The 12,291-nt window shown below is 37.1% G+C and overlaps 1 protein-coding gene across 3 annotated transcripts in view; it reads right to left on the bottom strand.

Moving 5' to 3' along the window:
- Nucleotides 1-12,291, bottom strand: part of LOC104015061 (radial spoke head 10 homolog B2) — a 23,315-nt gene extending 11,024 nt beyond the window's left edge. For 2 of the 3 annotated variants that reach the window (XM_087730861.1, XM_087730862.1), the window contains exons 1-15: nucleotides 11,541-12,291; nucleotides 10,743-10,818; nucleotides 10,411-10,479; nucleotides 10,031-10,204; nucleotides 8,896-8,981; nucleotides 8,132-8,252; nucleotides 7,090-7,266; nucleotides 6,243-6,384; nucleotides 5,624-5,745; nucleotides 4,972-5,161; nucleotides 4,111-4,222; nucleotides 3,947-4,032; nucleotides 3,694-3,842; nucleotides 2,782-2,889; nucleotides 1,515-1,691 (exon numbers count right to left, since the gene is read on the bottom strand). In XM_087730861.1, the coding sequence (XP_087586987.1) occupies nucleotides 1,515-1,691; nucleotides 2,782-2,889; nucleotides 3,694-3,842; nucleotides 3,947-4,032; nucleotides 4,111-4,222; nucleotides 4,972-5,161; nucleotides 5,624-5,745; nucleotides 6,243-6,384; nucleotides 7,090-7,266; nucleotides 8,132-8,252; nucleotides 8,896-8,981; nucleotides 10,031-10,204; nucleotides 10,411-10,479; nucleotides 10,743-10,818; nucleotides 11,541-11,794 (2,043 nt within the window). In that variant the 5' untranslated portion in view covers nucleotides 11,795-12,291. The remainder of the gene's footprint in view (nucleotides 1-1,514; nucleotides 1,692-2,781; nucleotides 2,890-3,693; nucleotides 3,843-3,946; nucleotides 4,033-4,110; nucleotides 4,223-4,971; nucleotides 5,162-5,623; nucleotides 5,746-6,242; nucleotides 6,385-7,089; nucleotides 7,267-8,131; nucleotides 8,253-8,895; nucleotides 8,982-10,030; nucleotides 10,205-10,410; nucleotides 10,480-10,742; nucleotides 10,819-11,540) is intronic. The other variant, XM_087730863.1, reaches the window with a different exon arrangement.

The raw sequence follows: 12,291 nt of genomic DNA, 5'->3' as shown, positions 1-12,291 counted from the left end.
CAGGAAGTTGCCAAATTCTCTGTCTGATTTCCACAATTCCAGTACAAAACAATAATCCTTACTATCTTACCCTGAAATCACAGGCGTAAAACAATCCATTTTTGTTCTTGGAATATCAAGAATCTCATTATAGTTAGTCATACACTGGGTACAAAATTGTAAAGGCAGTGAAGGTGAAAAGTTTGCTGAAAGAATTCTGAGAAGTGTTTTAGGAATTACATTACAGTTACCTTCCCCAGTGCTTCTAAATCTCTGGCCACTTCTCAGCCTCTCACTCCCCTCCTTGCAAATAAAGATAAAACTGTAGCTTTATTCACCACTGTTTTAGTTAATGATGTAGAAGATACCACCCAGTATTCTAAATAACAATACCTGAGGGCATGTGTGGGAGCAAATGCTTTGTTAGCAATGGAAATGCACCACTTCTAGGTTCATACATGGATCCAGGCACGAGAACACATTGTATTTAATATTAGATGAAGTTCTGGTCCCTTTCAAAACTTAAAACTACCTTGGCTACTCTGTCACCCATGAATTGCAAACTCTCTGCTCCATCTTTCAGTGTGGGCTTTTTACATACCTCATGTTTCTTTATTTCGTCTTGTGATATGACATTTTCGCTTGAAGACAACCAAGAACAAGTGTAAAGCTCAGCTGCCTTGAAAATGTCATCATTTATTTGTGTACCAATAATACTTCTGCTGTAAGTAAGTGCACTAATAAAAAGTAAACACAAGGAGAATTTTGTTTAATGAATTTTAAATTAAGATTTTCTTTTAGTCTTGGAAAATGTGACTATTTTAACCAGACTATTTCACTGCGCAACTGCGTTAATGCTTGCAGTGATGCAAGGGAATGGGTTCTATAGGACAGGAACAATTGGCCAGAGAATGGGAAGTGGTGGTGTTCAGTGGCACTACTGGCTTATTGAGACTGGAAAATTAGGTGTTTGTGAATGTTCTTTGAATTAATAAAAATACTTCCATCTTGTGCATATTTCCAAATAATAACAATTCTAAGTCATGCCTTCAACTACCCTGTGCATCTAAATGGCACCACTGTCACAGGCAGCGTCTTATAACCTACAAAATCCTTATTCAAAAGTTTGGCAAAACCAGAGCATAGCTTAACTGCTGGGAAACAGCAAGTCTTGCTACATACAACAACTGCAATGCTGTTTTTACAGGGCAATTTTAGACATTCAACTTAAAGCAGGAGAGGTGTATCTTCCACCAGTCAACCAATTTGTCAATTCCCCTTCGAACACTTCCAAGTACTTTATGTGTATTTACAGTTATCTAGGAAAATGTGCAAGTGTGTTAAAACTGTCTATACTGATGTTACAAGCTAAGGTAGCAACAAACCGAAAAAGTAGAAGGACCCAATCAAATGACTCTTTATGCAAAAAGAGGAAACTGGTTTGTATGTTCAGGAAACACAGAACATTCGCAGGGCCCGACTTCTCCCTCTAAGTGGACATACAATAATATTTAACAGGTATGCATCAACTTTACCTGGGACAGAGGATATTCTGGGCACAGAGGCACGTTTGTGGTTCCCTCGGAGAGACCCTCGATTCTAAGGCTACTTCTTTTCTGATTATCACGATCTACTTTCTCCTTAATCATATCACTGGTAACATACACCAACGCACAATCAAGAAGAGCTTCAACAAATTCAAGAAAAACCAACTGGAGTAAAACAAACACAGTGATTAATTCATTCATTTTTGCAAAATCCCTTCATTAATGGGCATATGTACCTGAGCAAGCAAAGAACTCAGAAGTGATTGTCTGTGAAGCCTCACTGGCCTCATTTATCTACTCAAACATCTCTTCTTCTTCTGAAAAACTGAAAACAGCCAAAGCTCAAAAAATTCAGGAGGTGATATACTGTGTTATGCCTTATACAAGTCCTATTGAAATAAAATACTGCATAGGTTTTTGCTGTATCTGGAGTTACAAGAAATTTCTCTAACAAATCACACACAATTATTGCTATTACTTAAAATGTTTAATTGCATATGATACTTCCAGAAAGCCCAAGAATGGGTGTATAATGAACCCCTTAGTAAGGCTTACAGTGTGTGTTCAGTTTATCAGATACTGTTTAAAACAATACATTCAATTATGTCATTTACAATAGACTGTCGCTGTGTAAGAGCTAATTCTTTAAGGGTGAAGGCCCTCTATAGCAGGCCAGCTGTCAGGTAGCACAAGAGTCTTCTACAGTCACTACTCGACCTCATTGAGGTGGCCGTGCTTCGCACATCACTCATCAGGTTTCTTGGATCATCAGATTTTCAGGATCAGTGGGTTCACAACTTAATTATTGACTCATCTTAACATTTCCAGTGCACACCCCAGCAGCTGGAAGTGCTGAGATTCATCCCTGCATAATCACTGTCTACACAGATTGTCAGGCAACTGCCCACAGACAGAACTATTACTAGCAGCAGTCTCCTAGAAATGGTATTTCACCCTCTGGGTTATGGCACTCTGAAGGAGTTACCTGTATGGTCAGGTATGCCGAGGCTGTACTAAGAAGGGTAAGATAATAAGCAAAGCATAGAAGTACATGAGCTGAACTAGAAGACATAGGCAGAACAAAGGAAGACAAAAATAGAGGCTCAAGTTTGTACTCTTTTTTTTTTTTTTTTTTAATAAATCAATTCATTTTCCTCCTGTTCTAGCAGATAGGCCAGCATTTGCATTATTTTTCAAAAGTAATTTTAATTGTTCCTGTAGCAATGAACTATGATATGTTTTTTTCCATACACACCTCCTGCTCCAGGTTGGTACTACTGCTGTCACTTAGGGAGGGACCATCTTTGACAAGTATTTCCACAAGTCTTGAAGCAGTTAATTGTTTGCTGAGAAGTTTAAAATCCTGGGTAAGAGTAAATGTTACATGTTAACAACACTTGAAGGAATTCCCACACAGACCTAATCTAACTCCCTTTAAAGCCTGTGTCAAAATTTCTAGTGGTTTCAAATGATACTTCCACATACGTAATTAACAACAGAGTGAAACTCTGGCCCTACTGAAGTCAACGGGAATTTTTCCTAGACTGCAAAAACAGTATTAAGAAAGAACTTGTGAAAGCTCATAAATAAAAATATTAAAAAATACAATTTTGCCATCTGATTTTTTTTTCATGAAAAAAAAGCTTGCATTTAAACAGTGACAGTGACCCAGAACCCAGGCATATCAATGGGAATTGTTCCTTAGCTTCAGGGTAATCTTGAATTACTGAATTTTAGTAAAGAACCTGATGTTCATCTTGCAGTATATTAAATTAATACATTATTAAAAGGGTTTACTGTGTTATTTCAAAAGCTGCCAGTCTTTGGGTTCTACCAGTAAGACATTTTTCATATATACATTTTACAGGATGAGGGGGGAGTGGGGAAAGCCAGCAAAAATATTTGTATTCCCTTAAAACACATTTGTCTAAAATTTGATTATTTGAAATTATCAAGTACAAAATCAGAATTAATCCTGCAAAAGTACATAAATAATTTATGTAGAAAAACTGTCCCTTTAATGTTTGTTGGATAGTTTGTACAAATAACATCGTTCCTACCTTTTCAACTGTGCAGAAACCACAGACAGTATTTTAAAATGCTCATATAAAATAAACAAATAAAGCGCATCTAATCACACAAAATAAAAAAATATTTAGACTATTACATTCAACATCCAAAGGAAGTGCCTCATTTTCATTGTGGGTTCAAATGGAGGTCTGGTACTTGGTCTACAAAAAGCTCTGTATATTTCCCAGCATTTGTCAATGTAGCCCATGGCAAAAACTGTACGTCGTTCTTCAGAAAATAAGATACCTTTAAAAATTAATTGGGAAAAAATAACGGTTACAATAAAATTGTGATGTACATGGTACTAATTGACAAATTCTGCACAGCACAGAAGAAATACCATTACTTACCTTGGATACAACAGGCAGAGGGAATAACATTCCTGGACATCATTTCTAAGAAGCACTTATGCAGATAAGGACCTTTCTCTCTACAGCTGAAAGAAAAATACTCTTGTCTGGAAAGACTCAAACTGATTACACTGAAATAAATTTCACTAAAAGATGAAACTTACTTGTGCTCTTCATGATAGATATGAAATGCCAGACGAATAAGGTAAGATAAAAATGTTCTGAACAGTAAAGTCTCATGTGGACAATGTATCTCCTCAAGTGGTGTTTCATCACCTAAAAAATTTGACAAAATAAATCTCTATTGCTATCATGTACATTAAAATGCTTATAGGCACATTGACTTGTCAGGCTTTCTTATCTTCTCCATCTCTACCTATCACAGTGTAACACGCTCCTGGAAGAATCAGACCAGACACAGCATCACTTCCAAACAAGCAGGTCAAGGAAGAACTGTTCATCTATAGCTGAATCTTATCAAATTCTCTCCTTCTAGAAATGCATCCACCCAGCGTACAGGAATGAAAGGGGAAGTGAAGTTGGAGTTAAACCCTTCACATACTAGGGGCACTGCAGTGCAGCCCACTGCAGGTCTAAATGGAACTGATTGATTAACCCTCTCTATGGAAGAAAAAAAACATACTACATGCAAATCAAAGTTAAGAACGCTGGGGGTAAAAAAAAAAAAAGGAAAGAAAAATAAAAAGATTTCTTTCTTCTACTTCTCTTTCTCAGACCTCTTAAAACTGCATGTAACAGTAATGGCAAGACCAGGGGTGAGTACAATTTTTGAACAGATGGCTCTTTAGAACAGTTTTTTAAGTGGTGTTTTAATTTTGCATTTTCTTACCAAAGTGCCTGAAGAAGTGTTAATGCATCCAGTGAGAACTCACGGGCACAGAGGTACTCACTCAGGGCCCCTTAACTACCAGAGCTGAGCTATCAGTGGAACTCGCCACTCCAACCCGCCACAGCTTACTATTGAAATTCCTAAATTCTAGACTCCAATCAACAGAAATACGAACCGCTCAACATCCGATCCATTTCAGCAAGAGTTATGTTGGAGTGATGAAACTGGCAGTCCTTCAGAAATCTCCAAAACTGGAGCTTAGTCATGAGGAAGGTGTTGTCAAGAGAATGATCACAGCCTAAGCTGCTGTAGAAGGTGTAAACTCTTCTCAGTTCTGTAATATGCCTCAACACAGCAAATTCTACCTAAATAAAGCAGGATATGTTTTCAGCATCGTCTCACAGCAGGTAGGGATGAGCTTGTATTGATCCTGTAACTGGGCATATAACGCTTTTGATCTTGTAACTTCGAAGAGCATATCCCTGGTTAAGTGGTCATGAGAACATTACTCAAATGTAGTTATAATATATATTTTTTGGTGACTGATAAAAATAAATTAGTCTCTGTCAGCAGGCAAACCTCACAGTAGCTAAGGGTAGTTGCTGAATGCCCTTCCAGATACGTTAACATATTTTTTATCGTCTTCTAGTGGAAGCTCAGGAAGAGCCAATATTGTCTATTCGTTCTTTTTGCTTTTCTGTTTCCATGGGCTTCAGATTTTCAAATAATTCTTTAATGGAAGGAGTTACTTCAATACAAATAAACCAGAAAAAAAAAAGAAACACACAGCAGGGGAAAACTGAAAATATCGAACAATAGACTCTTACCTGTTTCACTTCTTCATGTCTCTCTTCCTTTGGCAACAAGTCAAGCAACGAAGATATATCCAACTCAATATTTGATCCCAGAATAGAAGTATTTTCTGAGCCATTAATGATTGTGATGTTTTCTACCATGCAAATAAAATAAATTAGAACAAACTAAAATGAAGTTAAAAAAAAATATACACACACACAGAGGGAAATAAAATATATGCTATTCCTTCTTATCTTACTGACTTCAAACTGAGAATAACAGACTCCTTTATAGTGAGGAACAGAGATTTCATAACCAACAGCATAACAACTGAAGAGTGATTTTGTCAAATCCAACCCCTAGCCAAAAGGAAATGCAGATATTAACAGAAGATACGAAACTTTCAGACAACAGTGTTCCAAAAGGATTACAAGGTGCAGTGTGGCTGTGCCACTCAACTCAAAGTGACATGCACAGGAAACAAGAAGCATGGGAGCAGAAGTCAATAATTATTAAGATAACTCCCATCTTTATCAAAGTTCTTTGAAGAAATATGTCTGGCTCTTGAGTAAGTACGAACAGCTTCACATTATAGTAAAAAGGAACAACAAAATGTGAATTGAGTAGAATTTGTTTTCTTAAGCTGCTTACCAGTTCCAAAATTACTTCCTGTGCAAATGGCATTCAGCTCTTTTGCATTTGTTGCATCCACTCGAAAAGGGGGATATTCTACTATACGATCATCTATGAACTCTCCTTCATAAATATGACCATTCTTGAAGACAAACTTGCCCTATAGACAGATTAATTTGATTAATTTCAATATAAATATAAATCAAAGATCAGAAAAAAATAACACTTATGCTCTCAATCGAATTTCCTTTTAAGAACCTTGGCTAAAATGCAATATATGACATAAAATAAGGCAAAATAATTTTTCCTACTCTCTTTTATAAAGTGCTTTGTCATCTGTTAATTAAAGTACACTGCTGAGATGAAGAATTGTCTATGTATCTTTTGATTTTGAAAAGTATTTTGAGGAAGAAACATTTCCCCCCCATACAGAAAGACTTGTTTGCAATCTTTAGTTTGCATATGCGGCACTCCGCTCACAGGTTTTTTTAAAACAGTCCGTTAATGTGAGAACATCTCTGTGCAAGGATAGCTTGAAATCCATTAGCTCACAGTATAAGAGTGAAAGTACTGACCAACCACTGCAAAAATCAAGATGTACCTATTGCACAAATCTCCACAGTGAAATGTATTTCGTTGTACACACAACATACATCTAACCACAGAGTCAAACCTGTGGCACAACAAGGTCCTTGGAAGGACTCCTACTGCTTTCAGTGGACTCTGCCCTTTATGCTGGGATGCCACCCGCAATGCGAATTGAATGTAGTTTTCCATACAGAAATCTAGAGATCCACTATATAGAGTAGAATAGTCTCCTCTAGTGTTGTCTGTTAGTTTTGTCTCAGTACTTGTCAATACTCACCTTGCCATGCTTCTTATTACAAACCCATTCACCATCGTACACTGCTCCACTGGCATATATGAACTTCCCGTGTCCGTGTCGTTCCCCATTTACAAAATCACCTATGTATTCATTCCTTAAAGGATACTGAGACGCAGGCATTCTCTTCAAAAACCACATGTGGGTGCCATATCCATGCTGAAAAAAATTTGTGTGTTTAAAGAAAAAATGTCTCCAGAAGAGCTACCATTGCCACAGGTCCAGACTTTTAAAAAGAAGAACCACCTAGGGATCTTTAAGAGTCACTGCTGGCAAATCTCTCCAATAAAAGCACCCAGTTGATAGCTGCAGTACTTCAAACCATCCACAGAACTACAGTCTACAAAGGTGCACGGGAGAAGTGCTCAGAGGATACACCAAATCAACACATACTTGAGCAAGCTCTACTAACAGGACTCCTGAAGACATCCTTCCTGCCTGAATCCTTTTGACTGTAATGCTGAACAGACAGGTGAGGAACACCATGCCAGACAGAGCCACGATGTTCCAGAAGCTGGACTCCTTGACAAATTTATGCAGAGTGAAAAGCCAGAGGAAGAAGCTCACATTCTTTTTCCAACAGAATAATAAATGGAAGGAGCAGAAAATGCCAGAAATCTCCTTCCATCATAAAACCTTTACAAGAGGGAACAGTGTTGTCTAATATTTTACAGGTGACACAGAAGCAAATTGCCACATATACTCACTGCTGAAATCATATCTCAAGCCAAGTATAGTCACAAACATTTAACTTTTTAAACTTTTTTTAATGAAAAAGGTTTCTATTTTCCATTAGAGAATTAAATTATGATGTAGTAAGACTCAGTCAAAAGCCTTTAAAAAATTTAAATATTGCTAACATGAGAATCAACTTACAATAAACAGCATATTTCCACTATCTCAACTGGCAAAAAATCGTACAAAGCTCCTTCGATATTGCACAAAACTCCCTATCTAGTTCTAGTTTTACTGGAATAATGAACAGATGCTGAACTAAAGAGGTTGCTGGGGAAGAAATTAATACCTGTATGCCATACACCCACTGTCCCATATACTCTTGATTAGTTGTCAACCATCTCATTCTTCCTTTTCCATGACGTACATTTTTCTCCCACTGACCTTCATAGATATTTCCAGACTTATAGCTGCAAGAAAACAATAAAAGTTAATGACTCATTCATAGAAAATTCTGAGTGGATTTTACGAAAGCAAGGTTTATGCAAAACTTCATTGCTAATAAATTTAGCATTTATTAATGCTAAATATAAGCGTTAATTTGAAAGTTGGCTCACTGTGACATGGATACAGAGGTTTGATTGTACCCACTGTTTACCTCCTATTTTTAGCTTACAAATCACTGTAAAAATATTAACCAGTTCTTTTTTCCCAAAGAGTCTTCGCCACAGCTAATCAAAATATTCTTCTATAAATAATTCCACAAGTAATTCATCTATTCATGAAAGAAGCCCCATCTGTTCAAATCAATCAAGTTTATTTGTTTTTAAATGTTGATTTGTGGTTTACCAAAGCTGATTTTGGATTTTGTCTTTAGACATTCTTCTGTGGGAACGATCAGCAGAAATATACCAACATAAAAATGTAAGCTATAGAGAAGGTCTATTTTATTATTATAAAGCACTTTGTACAATTATTTATTCCACTGTAGAAAGTACACACTACTATGAAATTGTAGCATTTGTATTCATTTTAAACAATAGGAGAAACTGTACGATAATACATATAAGATAAAAAAAATATGAAGATAAGAACAAGTGTTACCACGTTTACCATCTCATTCCCCATCCTTCTTTGACGTTATTTACCCAGTCTCCTGAATACCAAGAGGTATGTTCCTGATCATAATAAATGGTACCCTGAAACAAACGGTATAGTCAATTAAATCCCTAAATATTCATCCACATTAATAAAACATCACATACAAATTACATGACACATGTAATCACGCTCTTACCTATAGTCACTTTGAGACATTGTACTGAAAGCCACTGAAGGGATAAAATGAAATAAAAAAGCAACCTGTTTTGATGAATATTAGTTAAGACCTTAAAAAAGACCAAGTGTTAAAAAAAGAAATCGTTATTACATTATGTCAAAGTCTACCATGTTTTTCAAATCACTTGGAAATACTTTCAGAGAGCTAACTTTGGCAACTTAATCACAGTAGTCACTCTGAGGTAGATCAGTTTTCTGACTCATTCAGAATCCCAGCTTCCAACAGTAGCTCTACAGCATTAATTGCTCTGTCTTTCTCTATCTGATAGCTTCCTCTCAGAACAAACTGGACAGACCATTTTACTGGTGACCATCCACAGCAGCCTCTGTGATTTTGGTGCCTCATTAGTGACACAGAACAAAAAACGTGATGAGAATGGATTTTCCTCACATGCTGAGCATCAGTCTTCAAAATGTTAGGCCCAGAAGAGTGTCTCAATCTGGATACACATAATGGAGACAGACAAAAGCACTACTTGCCTTTCAAAAGTTGGAACTAGATGTTACTTACACTAGACAAGGCGGTCTTAATTGTAATTATCATACTTGGTCTGCTTAACACATTTGGGAGGTGGGATCACTTTGTTATTACTGGGAAGCTAATTGTTCTGTCATTGTTACGTGGTTACCGATGCCATCATCAGTTTCGATTTTGTCATCATTTGGGAGGTGGGATCCAATTACTCTTTTAGGATACCGTTCATCTCTTCCACTACAAACAAGATCCCATCCCAATTGTTTTAATTAGCATTCACGACTTCAGAGAAGATCCTTAGGAAAAACGAATCTCTACATAGCATAAGACTATGCAACGGCACACAATGTTTTTGCAAAACCTTTCCACAGGAGTGCTTGCTGTTCTATAAGGTAGTCACCCACGACCATGCTCTCATTTGTTGCTCTTACCTACCTTTCCATGTCTTTTGCCTTTACACCAATAGCCAATGTAAGAAACAGGACAAGTACCACTCCTGAAAAATCCAAATCCATGCCTAACTCCATTCTTGATTGATCCTTCATAAATGCTGCCATCTTTCCATGTATAACGGCCATTAAACATCTGCACATTCTTAACAAATGTTCCCTAAAAGATTAAATTACAACATTTGAAAAAGTAAGACTCACTGTTCCCCGACTATCTGCAAGGTCAGGCTTGTGACTGAAATCACTGCCATAGTTCTGCAGTTGCCACCTGTACTGTACCAATTACTGCAATTTATCTACTTTCCTTGAATTTGCACATCTAATTGGCTGTAATTGTGTTCAGTCAGAAGTTAAATTGCACTTTACCTCGTACTTCACTCCATCAGCCCACGTGTAAGTCCCTTGTCCATGCATAAGCCCTTCAGAAAACATGCCCTTCAAAATGAAGAGAATGGCATCACTTGCAAATTTATTCTTACCACAGCAGAAGCCTACACTGACTGTAAGATTTCAAAATAATGACATATTAACTCCCCTCCAACTACTAGTTTCAAATGAAGTTTTAATGCCAGAAACCAACAGAGCTTTCAATGCTTACGCATTCTAAGTGCTCAACCCCCACCTACATTAAAAGTAGCCTGCCTGTTCTAGAGAACGAACTCCATCCACTACTATTTTTTAAAAATTTATACACTCACCTTATATGTATTTCCCCCCTCAAAATATGCAAATCCTTCACCCTCATACAATCCATGGACTTTTTCACCTTCATAGCTACAAGGAAAACAAACTAAAGATGAAGATTTTGAGTCACCGCCAGTAGACCTAAATCACAACAGACATATAATAAATGACCTTCAATTTACCATGGTCTACACACAAGCCAGTTGTTGCATCTTGGGTAGAAAAATGAGCTACAACAGAACTTGCAATTTTTTGCACCTTGTAATATTTCACGTAATTGCCGTGTTGCCTCAGACCCATAATTCTTTCAGTTAAGAAAACTAAGCACATTGGTAGCATTTACTAGCTTACAACCAGGCAACCTAGTCAGTATGTGAAACATTATGTATAGTCCCCTTGACCTACCAAAGGATTTGGTTAACACTGCCATTCACCCGTTTCCTCAGTTTAGGGTATTTTTAAGGGATATGAGCAGCCCTAAACATTAAAAGGCAGCAACAACTGAACACTAAATGACAGAGCTACATTTTCTTCTTTCTGTCTGTATACTTACACAAAACTTCACCATAGGCGAAGAAGCTAAAAGAATGAGGCTTTTAGCAAGCAGAGAGTGCCAGCAACATTCTAGGATGCACGAAGGCAGCAGAATTCCACGTGTGTCAGTCTCGTAAGGTGTCACAGCTCGTACATGTGAATAACCTGATTCGCTGCCTCAAATCAAGAGTCAAATCCATGCTTGTATGACACTGGGTACACCAGAGGTACTTAAATGAGAATTCTTGACTTCACTGATATATTTAAAGGAAGCATACCTTTTTACAATAACTTGAGTAAGAACAGGCTCCTCGTAGTATTGAGGAACATCTTGGACTGGAGCTTCCTCTACCTCCTCTGGTTCTTTATCCGGTACCACTGGATTTGCCTGTGTTTCTTCCACTCCATTCGCTAAGGTCTGCAAATCTGTCAGCTTTGTTGAACTACTCTCAGCTGTAATATCTTGTGCAGGAATAGGAGGACGTAGAGATTTTTCTGCCTTCTTGCCATCTTTCTTCTTATCCTTTGCCATAACTACTGAATTGTCTCAACGTGTATTTTCCTTCTGAACATTTACTTATTGAAAGACTTTTTTCCCCTATAACCTATTTGATTAAAAAAAAACCCAAAAAACAGCTAACTACATGAAAAATTATCAATCTTTTCTTAATTATTGTATATGCATGTATTTTAAGTTATTTCTGTAATAATAGTTCCTCAAGGCAGTGGTTTCAGCTTGTGGTAGCAGACTGCAGGGCTAACAGGAAGCAATGCCTATGAATTACCTCTAAGAAGTCCATTAAAACCACTACGACAGCAGCGCTGTCAATAGACTGACTTTCGCTACGTGGAGGTCTCCATCTTTACTAGGACATGTGTAGGTGTCTGGATTTAATCATGTGAAGTTGAAAACCATTTCTCAAAGATATGAGTTTGGTGAGTTTCTTGAAAGCTACAGCTACACTAGTATTCTTGATTTAACTTACTTTCTACGTTAACTTGCTTTGATTTAACTTGCTTTCTAAGAGT

The sequence above is a fragment of the Nipponia nippon genome, unplaced genomic scaffold, assembly GCF_047370975.1.
Source record: "Nipponia nippon isolate SJK-2023a ecotype South Korea unplaced genomic scaffold, ASM4737097v1 scaffold_5, whole genome shotgun sequence".
In the NCBI taxonomy this organism is placed as follows: domain Eukaryota; kingdom Metazoa; phylum Chordata; class Aves; order Pelecaniformes; family Threskiornithidae; genus Nipponia; species Nipponia nippon.
This window is presented reverse-complemented; position numbering and strand designations above follow the sequence as displayed.